Source organism: Convolutriloba macropyga, chromosome 8 (genome assembly GCF_964194025.1).
Source record: "Convolutriloba macropyga chromosome 8, txConMacr16.3, whole genome shotgun sequence".
In the NCBI taxonomy this organism is placed as follows: domain Eukaryota; kingdom Metazoa; phylum Xenacoelomorpha; order Acoela; family Convolutidae; genus Convolutriloba; species Convolutriloba macropyga.
Genome location: NC_134475.1, coordinates 22,189,951 through 22,204,571, shown reverse-complemented (window position 1 = coordinate 22,204,571; position 14,621 = coordinate 22,189,951). Strand labels below are relative to the sequence as shown.

The following is a 14,621-nucleotide window of genomic DNA, read 5'->3' as shown; positions in this document are numbered from 1 at the left end:
TTGGATTTTGTAGAAACCTTTTATTCCTTACACTTTCATATCTGTAAAAAAAGTAGAATTCTTAAAGCATCTGGCAGCACTCAGCACTTTTTTGAATAAAAAACAGTGTGAAAAAGTCCCTCAATTTTTTGTTAAGAAAATCTCAAGTGTTTTGGGAAAATTGTTATTGTGAAAGATTCTAAAAATTGCTGTTATAAAATACCTGTAAAAAGACGAAAGCTCTTTAAAGAATTTAAAAAACAATAATAAGGTGTTACTTGATAAAATTTTTGCTTATGATGTCATACAAAATAAAATGTCTTGATATAATATTACACGAAAAAAAATATTTTATTAGATTTCACACGATGAAAAATTTTTTCGCAGCTACGTCTCAGATCTTAAAAGATAACAATTCTACTTATCAGATCTTGCACGACAAAAACTTTGTCTTGTCAGATCTCACATGATAAAGATTTTCTTATCAGGTCTGACACTATTATAAAATCATCTGATTAGTTCTTACATGATAAAATGTTGGGAGATATTTGACTTAATCCTATGACTTAATCTGTTGCTTTTGTCATACTAATCAGCTCAATAACACTCAGTACCTGTTGTTAAAATTGTTTGTTTTTGGCCAATTTTTTTCTCTGATGTTCCATATTTCCGGCGTTACAATTTCATAACAAAATTGTTCGGATGCCAGGGTTTTTTAAGTGCTATGTTGCCTTGCCCTTTTGGGTGGTGGCACTAGCTATCGGGATGTCCTAGACACCTTTGTCAAGGTTGCGTACACTTTACAGGTATGTCACGGCCCATCTTTTTTATTTGGGGAGATCCTCAGATTTTTCAATTTTAAACAACTCGTTTTTCTAAAAAACGGCTTCAAAAGGGACTCTAATTCAAAAGGGACTTCTAAAACACGACAAAAATATTCCTATGAAATCTTACACGATATAAAATTTTCTCGAATAAATTTATTAGACAAATAAACAAGAAATTTTTTGTCCACAAAGGCATAAACTTGCAACAATATCCAGTATCAACGCAGAATCGATACAAAATTTGATCTTCGATTGTAAATTTTTTGTATACAAAATTCAAGAAACTCAGGGGTGAATATGTTGCGCTGCAAATCTCCCACAGCAGCACTTTTAAGCAACTGAAAACGCCAACGCACGGGGCAGAAATTTCTTTTAGTTCACGCTGGAATCGTAAAACCTTTCTTCGAGCGAGTAATGCTAGGAATTACGCACGTTATCGTAATTCCTAGCTTTACTGGCTCGAAGAAAACTTTTACGATTTTTGTGTGAACTTAAAGAAATTTCTGCCCGCGCGTTGGCAAAAAAAAAACAGACAGTTTATTTATACCACCATTTTTTAGCAACAATTATTTATAGCTCCCTTGTATTTTTTTTTCAATCGTACAAAATTGAACTTATCGGGGTGAAAAATCTTTGCGAGTGTCAGACAATTTAGTAGTTAAAAACCATCAAAACTTAGTTTTTAACTTGTAATTTTTGAAAATTTGATCACGTTTAAAAAGTAAATTTTTATACCAAAAAACTTTCGCCTAGCTGGTTTAGATTAGCCTTATCTTCAAAATTTTTGGCAATTCGTTTTGGGTTGAAATCCATGCATCCTTCCTGTCTCTTGTGAGACGACGTTTTCATATTGGGGGGAATGTGGGAGTATTCGAGTTTGGTTCGCATTGGGTTGGAAATGGGTAAGTGTTCAAAATAATCCGCTCAGTATGATCAGACTTCAAACCAACTGAATCAATAATTGGCCTGTTTAAAGAATGGTATTCAAGCGTAAGCATGTTGATTGCAGGGTCAACTCTACTCACCTCTGCCTAAACAAAAACAACCACTTTATGTCCACTTTACGAAAACAACCCTAGTCTTTTAACGACTATTATCTTGCAAGATCTTGTCATGTAACAGTCACATATGCAATAACCGTGGTCTTGCAAGACTCGCGCAAGAGAAGCGTCCAACTCTATCAATAATCTTGCAGTTATAAACGTGTGATTCTTGCACGGGGGGTCTACAAAGATCCAAAGTTTCATTGATTACAGTTCTGATAGTTCTGTCAAGGGTCAGCCGATGTATCAACGAAGTACTTTTTTTAGCTTGGTAGACTGAGGCTTTAGATTTAGCAATCTGCAAACCTTTAGTGTGGTTATAGTTGTAAAAATAGGTCCGCGAGTAAAGGTGTCTTTAAAATATATGATACATCATTTACTGTTATAAAAACCACTTTCAGCCCATTTGAACCCATGCAACTACTACGCAAATGTTAAAAGTTGATAATTTGAGAAAGAAACTGTAAATGGGGTATTGCGACAAAGTTCTAGAACACTTTGCGGAATATTTCTATAAACGTTACTTCAATATTAAGCGGGAGTTAGTTCCCATTTGTTCCTACAGCACTCCTTAAAAAATAATCTAGAGCAACTCTTGTTATTTTCAATTCATTCTTCCTAGAGAGATACAGTGGGCGACTGAAAATCTAACCACTGTCGTATCCGACATCCATGTCGTAGAACTCGATGGGATTGTAGTCGTGGTCCTCCGACAACTTTGACTTGATCAAGTACATGCGCACGTGTGCCTCCACTAGGAATGAGTTGTTCCGAATGTCACCTACTCTTGCCGAGAAGTGCAAGTGCCCGTCGTACACCCCAATGCACGCCATCTTGGAAAAGACCACAGTCTCCGCCCGTTTCTTGGCCCTAAAAATAATGGCAATGTTCGATATCATCATGAACACGCTATGAGCAGTATTGCTCAAACTAAATTCCCTCCTTTCCTTAATTTAAGGGAATATTTTGAGTCATATTTACAGAAATGTTTGATTTATAAAATGTCAGGATGTAAAAATAAGCACTCGGTTTTAATTATAACTTACCATTTTTTAAAGTTTCTTTGCATGATCATGCTCTTTTAAACGCCTAATTTAATTTTTGAAAACTTTTTCCAATTTTCAACAATATAAAACATTTGCTGCGTGAAATTTGCAGTGCAATTATTAGACATATAACGATTACATTCTTACAAAAAATTAAGATTTTGAAAATGTACGATCTTCAACCTGCATATTTATATATTGCACGCCGTTTCAACGTTGTGTTATTGATTGTTGAAATAACACCGAGTAAAGTTGGCTCCCAAATTATTGAAAGAATTTTTTGGAAGGAAGCTGAATGTAATGGCTTTTTGTACGCAGAGTAGCATTGTTGTTCTCAAAAACTGTTAAACAAATCAATTTCAGGCAAAATTTTTAGGCTTTTCTTGTCCATCAGGCCTCTTTATATTGTACCAACTACAATGTTCAAACATAAACCGACTAAGGTTGGAAGAATTGCTCGCGAACGACAGGCGAGGCAATTTAATTCAGGGGTTGTAACCTAGAGAATTTTTTCATTATGGGTGCAAAAATAGTTGCCCATGGCGGGATTCGAACCATGGACTACCAATCCCTCACGAGAAGCACTGACCAATCGGCTATCGAGCCCTTTTGATTTTTCTGCAATCGATTTTATATTAGCAACAGGCTTTACTTCAGAGTTAGAACAATAGAGATCACTCAAAAATAAAAAACCTTAAGCGGAAAAAGTCACTTGAGAAGTCAAAGAATGTTCTAGAAGAAAAGCGCAAAAACGGTCAAGCAAAAATTTTGCATAAAAAAGACCAGCACGTTTACAATAATTGCTTTGAACTTCGTTCGAGAGCACTTAAACATATTACGATTGACTCCGGACGAAATGCTCTCAAAAGACTGGCGAGGCGGGAGAATTGGTCACTAACTTTTGACTAGAGTAGAGTTCGAGCACGCAACCTGTCGGATGAGAACCAAATACATTAGCCAGTACGCTGAACGAGTTAATTACGGTTATCGCTCACAGTAGTTTTTATTTAAACAACAGACTGAACATAAGAACTATTGTAAACGCTTTTGTGTCTTTTTAAGCAAAATTTTTTGCTGGACTCTTTTCGATTTCACTTTTTGAGTTACCTTCTCACGCTTGACTTCTAATCATTTGAGTTATTTGAATTGCCCGCAAAAATTCAATCGAGAAGTGAAATTGAAGAACCGTTCTAGAGAATAAATTATTTCACAAAAAAAGCGGCGTTTCAGACATTGCCGCATTTTTTGTAAAATAACTTTAAAAACTTCAAAACAAATAATTTATGTAATTTATGTCAAACTGAGATGAAATTTTGTGCTTATAATTAGTTTTTTAAATCTTTTTTATTCTAATTTTTTTCGAATTTTATTTCTTTTCAAAAGTGCAAAGTATGAGCAATTCAGAAGTATCATCAATTCAAAACATAAGAAAGTCACCACCTGTCTGGAAATTGTTTTGTGGATCAACCAAAACGGATCAAGAAATTTCACACAAATTTAATTATTTATAAAACGAGACAATGAATAAAGAGTGACTCGTGATAAAAAATTATTCATAATCAGCAAGATTTAAAAGTAGTTCACAACGCAAACAAAAGAGTGATGCCCATTTGCCAAGATCTTTTGCCAATATTTGTTACTCACAATGTAAAAGAGAAACCATCCCCTCAAACTTTAGAAAAAACAATGTTTTTCACGATCACACATGTTTACCATCTATTGAAAAATATCAAAATTTGAGTTTCTGGTTTTCCAAAAAAAAATTATTTTGGTGAAAGAGACAGGTTTTCAAAATTTTCGTGTTCTCTTTCTCTTTCTGGGACATTTTTCTTCCCACTTTCTGCTTCCGTTTTTCTTATTCATCTGCTTTTCATTGTGTACATATTTTAAGAGCAGCACAGCTTGAGTTTATCATGTCCGTTCGATGTTGCTAATCTTGCTTACATTTGGCAAATTTCATGCAGTTTTGACAATTTTTTCTGCCTCCGGCAAAATTTGCGTTAGTTATAGTTACTTAGATGGAAAACCTAATTAGTATTATAGTAGTATGGTATACTGTGTAGCTAGGAAAAGTCACAGTTTCGACTCTTTCGTCAAAATGCCCCTTTAACCCCCAGAGATTTTCTGTTCATAAACTTAAGAATTCTCTAATCTACTTTGCGCTAAATTTGAAAAAGTAGAAACTTTTGGTTACTTTTAGCTAAATCACTAATAGAAAGTGCGAACGTGAAGAACTTTGTTTGAGTATTCTGGATAATAAATTGTGGTTCCTTTTGGGAGTCAGTGTAATTTTTGAAGAAATTTTTGGATTGTTTTCAAATCAACTTGAACTGCAATTTGACGTTTTCTATTTCGACTCATTGAAATGGATTTCAAAACATTTTGATTACTAATGCAGGTCTATATATTTTGACTATTTTCTTTCCAAACTTTACCACCAAACTATCATTGACGTCCACAATTGGCAAAAATCATTTTGAAAATTTGATGGAAGTTGAGTGAAAATAATGCAAAAAGATCTGACTGCTAATTTTTTCAGTCCTTAACCTTCGTTGGCTTGGATGATGTCATCAAAAACAATCTACGCATATATGCTAAATCATTCATTCGTTTGCCTCGGTATTTAGCATTTATGGCCCCTTTTATTAATAATTCTCGCAACTTTTTACCATATTGTTGAATTCTTTTTGGACAATTTTTTTATCTTTTGAATGCTGAGTCATCGGTTGCTGTGATACATGTGTTCAAAATCTGCAGAATAGACATGAATAGACTGAATCGGTTCAGAAAGAGGTTTTTAGGTCTTTCTTTGGTCATACGAAACTGAACTTGGAAATTTAACAGGTCATCGTCTATTTAACGCAATTTAGACGCTCTACTGATAGTAGTTAATGGTCTCAAAATATTTTAAGTGCAAATGACGTCAGAATGAACATGACACCAATTTAAATCACGTAAAGTAATTTTAATTATTGCATCAAAAATTTGTGCAAAATTGCAGCAAAAGGTTTAAGATTAAATAATCAATGCCAATATTTGGAAAATTTTCAGCTATAGGTCTTGGCATGGTCATCAAAAGCGCTATAGATCACTTGAAGTTCGTACGATCTTGATAAGAAAGTATCAATATATATGTTCAGTCTTGCAACATCTTTGCGCATGCAAAAAGAAAAAAATGTCTTGTAGCAGATAAAAATCTGGGCCCTGCTCGGGTATGCCTTAATTTTATCATGATCTAGAACTATCAAGATATCTAGCTTTTACATTTTTTAAATGAAAGTTTGACAAAAATGTCAAAAATTTTACATGCAATGGCAACTTGAACGGTTCTGTTTCACTGGGTGACTTCGAGCAATTTAAGTAACTAATTGCAAATACATTTCTGTATATTTGAATAAGTCTACTAGTTTCCTCAACACTGTTTCGTAAATTACAATTGAACGTTTACGGAACTCAATGTTCAGTTCGTTCTTTAATGCATTTCAGATTCCGGCAATTAATACTCAATGTCTGAAAATTTACATGCGCAATAATTTCCGAATCAGAAGGCGGCAAAAAATCTGTTCTTTAAAGCGGCAAAAATTGTTCATATCACAATACCAAGAAAAATTAAAACGAAAAAGAAAGGCAACAATAGTGGTGGCGGGCTTATTGTTTGTTTCACGGAAGTCACAACCCATTATTTGAGCCCCCTTTCAGAGTCTGTCAGTCTATGCATTAGCTTAAAACTCTCTTACGTCACTCCTTCTTGTTAAAACAATCATGAACCAAAAACAATAAAAACTACATTAACTGCTTTTTTATGTCTACCTTAACAATATATTGATCCCATGTAGACAAATTCGCATGCTTTTATGGACTAAAACACCCAAATTCAAGACTAATTCGAAAGCAGGGCATTAAAAGCGCCTTTTTTATAACATGTGTGAAGGCAGTACCTTGTTGCTATCGAAGAGCAAAAATTGAAAGAATAGGACCAATTCGAACTCTAGGATCCATTCAAGTAATTGATTTTGAGTGTAATTCATCACATATTTCCAATTTGCATCGTAATCTGCGACAAAAACACCAATTTGCACTAAAGAACTCAAGGGAAAAGCTTTTAGGAAAAATTAATTCAGCCTCCGCGGCCTCCCGTGACCTATATTTGCTAATGATTATAGTTCATTTCGGAAAATATGATAGCATGGGAGGCAGCATTAGATTTCATTCACGATAACGTTACTAGTTAGCTTTTGTATTTTACGAGTTATTCTCGTTTTCAAATGACTTCCTTACAGTTCTGAAATTCTTAGGAGTACAAATGGCAAAACATGATATCCCATCTGCTTTCATATAAGTTCTTCTCCGTAAAAGCACAAATTACTTGTATATGGAAGAGGATTGAACTGCTAATTTAGCAGCTTCAATAACATCAGATGCCCATAAAGCAAGACAAAACAATAGGTCTGACAAAATAAACCACATAAATGATGTTTTTTTTAATCAACACGAGAGTTTTGTGAAACTCGCTATTGGTTAATTTATGAGAGGCTATATAACTTCTGAGATGTTATACAAAATCTGAATTTGGTGCAAAAAATTTAACACATTTTTCCAGCAATGCTGGTTATAATAATTCGCATTTGACTAAGAAATTAGACGGCTCGTGCAAATCTGTACAAAGCACAGATTGTGCAAACATCAATAATGAACCCACTAATGTTGGCTTCTCAAATAAAAACGTATTTGTCCCTTTTGTTACTTTTGATAAATAGAAAACCAAAATCGAAAAAGGAAAGTTCTTGCTTTAACTATAACGCTCAGTATTTTCAATGAATTACATTCCTTTTTTTCAAGATTTTTGATCACCCTTTTAATTTTGAAAAGCATTAACTAATTGTTCCCATCACAAATTGTGGGGGAGTAACTAAATGCTCAACTGGGGTTTTTTTGTTCAGTCATTCTGACCGATCGATATATTCATCGAAGAAAGCTGTGAGTGGTATCATTAAAAAAGCCTTTCAAGCATAGAATTTTAAATTAAAAAGATTTTTTGATTATTTTTTTTTCGAGAAGTTGATATTCAAATTTTGTGAATATTGATTTGATTTCACGTGATCATTTCTAGCGTCATTTTCGTTTAATTAAGACTGTTATCTTTAAAATTGTCGCTTTAAATTGTGCATTAAGCTTAGATTGTGGATTCCCAAAGAGCTTCGAGTTGATACTTAACGGCTGTTTTGAAGTTGAAATTGATTGAATTTGCGTGCGTTGAAATTACGTGCGTGTGCGTGTGCGTGTGTGTGGTGGTGTGGTGGTGGTAGTGTTATGTGTACCTGGAGGCCTTGGCTAGCACCATTCCGATGAGGACAGACTCAAAGAAAGCGGCCAAGATGGACTGGATGATAAGTAGGATGATGCCCTCCGAACACTTCTCTGATATCACTCTAAACATCACATTACATTTCATTTCACATCCAATTATTTCAAAATGAAACAAGGCTGCATTCAACTGATGTAGAATCCATGATTTATAAACACATTCATAAATCTTGATTGTATTCTTGCTTGGACATAACTTATTGAAGTCTTTATCGTTCTCAACCCCAAGAAATAGCCAGCAGAAAATGTATTATCCGGTTGTGAGGATATAAACAGTGGGGTTACATTTCTAACGCCTCACCCCGGAATGGCACAGCAAATTATCTTTTGCAATTTTTCATCTGCTGCCTACAAATGTACAAAACTGTGTTCACCTGTATCCGTATCCAATGGTGGTCTGTGTCTCGAGAGAGAATAGGAATGCTCCGACGTAGCTGCGTGTGTTTTTCAGACAGAAGTCCCACTCCTCCTCTGACCCCCCTGCCCCACCCACTCCCCCGATTGGGTCGTCGAAGTGGTCAAAGTCCTCGTGGAAGTACATTATGAGCCACCAGAAGAAACCAAACAGAGCCCACGTGAAGTTGAATGCTGGAACACAACTTCAACCATTATAGGTCATTTCACTTTAAACTACATCAAAAATAATTAAATTTATTGTCATCGATTTTTTGGGGTCACACAATCTACTGTTCGGTCGTTTCTGGCAATCATTTCACCCTCACAGTGATTAAAATATATTTAGATGCATTAAAAATTTCCAGAACCACCTAAGTAACCAGTTAATATGCTTATTATTCGGAGGGCGTTTCCTGTTACAACCGGTTCTGTACATTGCAACCTGCGTTGAGAATTTCGTCGGAATCAAACAAGAAATCGCCGGTTTTACTTCGCCAAAACCGATCAAAGTCCTTACGTTTTTTTCGTCGTTTTGATCGGTTTTCGTCGGTATTCAAACGTAAGAATCGTCGGATTTCGTCGGTTTTAAACGTAAGAAGCATCGGTTTTTGTCGGTTTCAAAGTAGCAACAAATTTAAATTCCCTCCAACGCGTGTACAAGATTTTGTTCGGCATTCCAAACAGTCAAAGCTTGACGGCCTGACAACTGTAATCGCCAAAAACTGTTTGACCAACAAATTTTGGCCCAGATTTGGCCAAGTCTTGACAAGTTCAAATTCCAACATCATAAAGTCAACCGCTGGTCTTGGCTAATCATTATTTGAACGCTTGTTAATTATCGAATAGAGATTAACTCAATTCAGGATTAATACAAATCATTGTCAATGCTGGCCTAGACCATTGTGCTAAACAATTTCACTGATCAGACCAATGTAGAACTTAATTACATGAAAAAAACTGCAGGTTTTTTGCGATAAAAATTATGATGAATTTTGCCAAAATAATGTGGGTTGATCAATAGTGAAAATAAATATTATGATGGAACACAAAATGGCGACATTCTACAACGTAGAAATAGTGTTTCTTTCTGTTTCTAATCGCTCCCTCGCTGTTTATGCTTCCTTGTTAACTAAACCTACCTTGCAAAACAATTTTGGTGCCATTGGATAAGGTTTTCACCAGTTTTCTGTGTTTGACACCAATTCTGATGGCACTAAAATTCGACGGCATGCACTGATTCCTGAGCTTTGATCTGGGTCATTATAAAAAATTACAAAATACACCGGATCGTACCCCGTCTTTACTTAACCACAACCAAGACCATCACTTAAATTAACTAATTCAGATAAAGGCAAAAAATAACTTTTTTATCAGGTTGACGAGGAATTGAAGGTGAAAAAGAAACGAATTAACAGGATTTTCAACATAACGGGCGCTTACCGTTACAAAATTTTTTAAGTAATTTGCTCATTTTAATTACCACATTTCACTTTTCCTATGTTAATAGATTGAGCGTATGAAACACATTTACAAATTTTGCGGACGAAAAAGCGGTGCCCTATATGGAAATTCCATTCAGTGCTTTTCATTTTCAAACAGGATATTGAAAAGTGAAAACTGCTTTCCACCGCAAAATATGTTTGACGGAAGCGTGTTCAGCAAAGACTTGCAGTGCACTATAATTGCAGTATCCCTCATTTTATTAATCTTAAAACATTAAATAGTTAAAATGACCAGTAAAATAATCAAAAGGATACAAGTTTTATGAAATGCCCTTACAGTCGAAGGTTATTATTTTTCACCCTTATTTGATCCTATTTTTCATTTTCAGGTTCTTAATTGTTTTTTTGGAAAACACTTTTAGAAAAATTAGGCACTTTCAGCATTGAACGGAAATCGGCACCGGAAAGCGCCAGCAAGCAGTTTTTTTAGCAAATTTTTTCAGTATCGGGAGACGCTCTTAATGAATCGACTATATCAAAACCAAACCGAAAAAATCCAACCGTTATTTCATTTACCCGAACAAATTTCCTTGAACCAACTTGCAAGTATATGTAAAGTAGTGTTCAAACAGAAAATGAAATTTCCGAAAGTCTCCACAGAGACGAAATGATTCGACGCACAAATGATTCGACGCACAAATGATTCGACGCAAAAATATTATTCTTTCGAAACGATAGTAGCCGGCCTTGACCTATATAATTTCAAAGATTTGATCGGGAAAAGTCTATTTGTATTGTAGTTATAAAGCGATACTTTCTAAGTGTTGACTGTTAACTTACAACACTGCCTCGCCAGCTAAAACTAATATTTTAACAAAAAACATACTGAAACTAATAAATTTTTAGCAAAAATTTACTGAATATTATCTAATCAAATAGGCATTAAGAACAGCAAGGGTAAACACCTGATTTAATTTCAAAAATTTTGATAAAGAACACAGTGGAAAAAAAAACAAGCTGCATTTAGTAAGGGCAGTTTTTGTAAGTTTTCAATTCTCTAAGAATTTGAATTATTGAGAAACGCATTCAAGCTGTGGTTTGAGTTCAAGCACTGAAATCACACACTAATCTCAGCGACCGCTTCAATCGTTTTCATACTTTCAATTAAGCGGATCTAACAAACGCACAAAGTAGATTCTACTGTCCAGAAAATTGTTGGCGGGTAGGTATTTAAGATTGATTTAATGAAGGTCACAAATGACTATCTTCAAGAAAAAATTAGAGTGAATACAGTTATGACTGCTGCCTCCCGACAAGCAACCAAATCGTTCCAGATTATGTTTAAAACAAACCCTGTTTGAAAGATTCCCTGTTTGAATAACAACCTTGTTCATAATCTGTTAAAGGTAAATATTGAAAAAACAAGGTTCTCTTTAAATATTGTATGCAGCATGAGAGAACACAAAACATTGAGGTAATCTACAACGTATAGTCATTGTCTGATGTCTGTTTCTGGCCACAAGTGCCCCTTATTAACTGAGCCTACCTCAAAAGCAAAATCAAGTGTTTAAAAAAAATTGGTGACATTGAATCTTGTTTTAACTGAATCATCAGTCTTTGTTTTCAAAAAAAAAAAACAGATTCTAATGGAACTACAGTTCGACGACGTGTGACTGATTCTTGTGCTTTCAGATCCGGACCTCCTTCAGATGAAATCAACTGTTTTATCTGTGCACTCAGATTGCTCTTACAAGAATTTATGTAGATCTGGCTCCTCAACTGGAGCAGCTTCGAGACAGAAAATCAAAATAAAAAGTACACCAGTTCATAGCCAGTCCCCACTGAACCACAAAAAAAATTTTGCAAGCAATTAATTACAGATTAAAATGAAACTAAGGTACAGGATTTCTGACTAACAGGATAAACGAAGAAAAAATCAATTTAAAATTATCACTTTGAAACAAAAGACATGAAAAACTGAATCTTGTTTTCGCTTCTCTGTTCATTTCGAACTCTATAGAACATAGCCAGTTGAAAATTACCTGAAAATTTCATTCATACAATTCTTAAGAGCTCTGAAGTTGCTAAGGACTCATCTATAAGAAAAAGTAGGGGAAAATTCGCTTTGAACTAACATTTTTGACAGAAAGAACTAACATTTTTGAAGACATTTATGATTCAAAAATTGTAGAAACGTCAGCCAAAATGAACTGAACTCTCCAAAAATATCTCGGATCTTTCAACTGTTAACCACATTTTACAAAATCTAACAAGAGCAGTGAAAAAGGCTATTTAATTTCTAGCAGTTATGAGCATTTTTATCAATTTTTCTTAATAGTATTGGCCATTGGTTTATAACATTACCCCGCGTGCCAAAAAAAATCAACATCTCATCGAGGAACAAACGCAAACTATTGCAACAGGTAGGTATACGAAAAAGCAGGTCTCAACGCTTCAAAATTTTGATATTATTTGTTGAAAAAAAACAGCGCCGGTTTTCACCGTGTTTGCCGTTAACTGATGTCTTCTTACTAGCGGTCTCGAAAATAAATCCAATCTAACATTCTAAAAAACCCGAGTTGCGAGGGAGATTGCTCTTAGGACTTTTATGATTTTGTACTGTTACTACACATTTCAAAATCTCTTTTGCTTCCACTGTTCTGTTGCAATGAACAGTTACTCAAGCAGTCAACAACTTCCGTCAGGTTTTGAAATGATTATGTTCTGTTGATTTTGCATCTTTTTCTTTTAATATTAAAAATACAGCCTGCATGTCCCTCACATTGCCGATCTTATTTGCAGAATTGCAAAAACATAAAGTATAAGTCAATATATGGGAATTCTGTAAAATCATCCAAAATATTGCATTGTGGTATCCGACACAAGGGGGAAACAAGATAGTGCTAATCAACGCATAAAAGACGAACTGTTTATAGTGAATTGCAGCAACAACAGTTTTATAAATAATTTAGTTGGAGTAACAAACAATAGAATATTGCACCGAAAATCAGGTAAATGATCACAAGCAGAGCAAAGAAATCGAACTGTTTGGATTAGAACTTTAGTCGGGAGATAATTTGCTCAGTTTTACGACGGTTAAATTTTCACAAGCAGAGTAAAAGAAATGAACTTTTTGGGTTAGAACTTTAGTCGGAAATTAATTTGCAAGGTTTTACGGTAGGCGTTCACTGCTTGGAGTTTTTTGTTTGACTGCTCGACCTAGCCCATTTCTGCTAGGAAAAACTTTGATTACTCAGTCCCCAGGCCAAAGGTGGGCAAAGTCATCGACTAACCAAACTAAATCATCGGCCTTGAGATTAATTGGATTTGTGTCCATTTGAAAGAATTTGGTAACATGAAAGTCACGCTCGCGAAGAAGCTGACTCCAAAAGTTTAGAGCTACATGCTGTGAATATTGCCAAGTTTTGTGTATGTCTTTTTTCTGCAATAAAAGCGCCGGGATTCAAATTAATAGAGGTCCTACCAAGATGATTATGGTTAGGCGTAAAATGTAAGAGATCTTTTATATCGCTTGGAACATTTGTAAGGGGTCCCTAGTTCGCGTTTGCTCGCACGTAAGCGTACGTAGAATTTCATTCTCAAGCGTTTTCCATCCGGTGAAAATATTTAGAGAGACATTTTAAAAGTCTGCACTAAACGCTCCGAAATTGCACCATATGTGGAGCGTCTGGTAAGTTAACCTCAACACTATTTCTCTTTCATCGTGTGCACTTTTGCAGCAAAAAATTCGCAGGCTTTAGTTTTTGTCGGCAGTGTTATTCGGGTCAAGAAACGATTCGGCACAGTCTGGGAAAAAATTGCCGAGTTTTGCTTTTCGGCTAAAAGAAAATGCAATTAATTATTGAGAAAGTGGTAATGTTAAATGAAGCCTCGAAATAGACAGGTATGACAACTGGGCAGGTAAAATTGCCATTGCAACTAACAAGCTTGCCATGGTTCCAAACTCGAAGTGGTTCAACGAAATCAGCTCTAAATTCTTCCAAGATGAGTTTTCTGTTTTTGGGCAGTCTTTCTCGAGCCATAATCATTTTGGGAAATCTTACGTGCTGGATCATTCGTCCGCATAAAAGTGGGTCTCTAATGGTGTCTTGCGTAACGAATCGACACTGAAATATCCAAAAATACACCATAAGACTGTTTTCTCGGCACCACAAAAAATTTATTCTCAAGTTTGCGCTGTATTAACAACCTAAAGGCAGATTTGTTGCCGTCAGGCATCAGCAAATAGAAAGAAGTCATGAAAAGGCTAGCTTTTGACAAAAAACCAAAATTTGTAGTTTTCGTCTATGAATGGGGATGATAATTTCAATCTACTAGAGCTGAAAAAATTATCACCCTCTCCCATGCATTAAAATCAGGTGTTAGAATACTTTTGCTGGGTTTTTTATGTGCAGATAAAAATTAGTGGTAGCAGCAAAAATTAATATTTTTACTCTAAAATATTGATTAGTGGTCTAATTGGAGTTCTCCAATGCGCTACCTTCACTTATTGGCAAAAGAAAC

General features: G+C 35.0%; 2 protein-coding genes across 7 annotated transcripts in view; one reads left to right on the top strand and one right to left on the bottom strand.

The window, feature by feature from the left end:
* Positions 1-14,621, top strand: part of LOC142344587 (soma ferritin-like) — a 320,547-nt gene that overhangs the window by 83,926 nt on the left and 222,000 nt on the right. The gene's annotated exons all lie outside the window — the stretch shown is intronic.
* LOC142344586 (uncharacterized) overlaps positions 1-14,621 on the bottom strand; it is a 90,867-nt gene that overhangs the window by 8,698 nt on the left and 67,548 nt on the right. For all 6 annotated transcript variants that reach the window (XM_075396376.1, XM_075396374.1, XM_075396375.1 and 3 more), the window contains 3 exons: positions 8,634-8,847; positions 8,214-8,324; positions 2,502-2,719 (listed from right to left, as the gene is read on the bottom strand). In XM_075396376.1, coding sequence (XP_075252491.1) covers positions 2,502-2,719; positions 8,214-8,324; positions 8,634-8,847 — 543 coding nt within the window. The remainder of the gene's footprint in view (positions 1-2,501; positions 2,720-8,213; positions 8,325-8,633; positions 8,848-14,621) is intronic.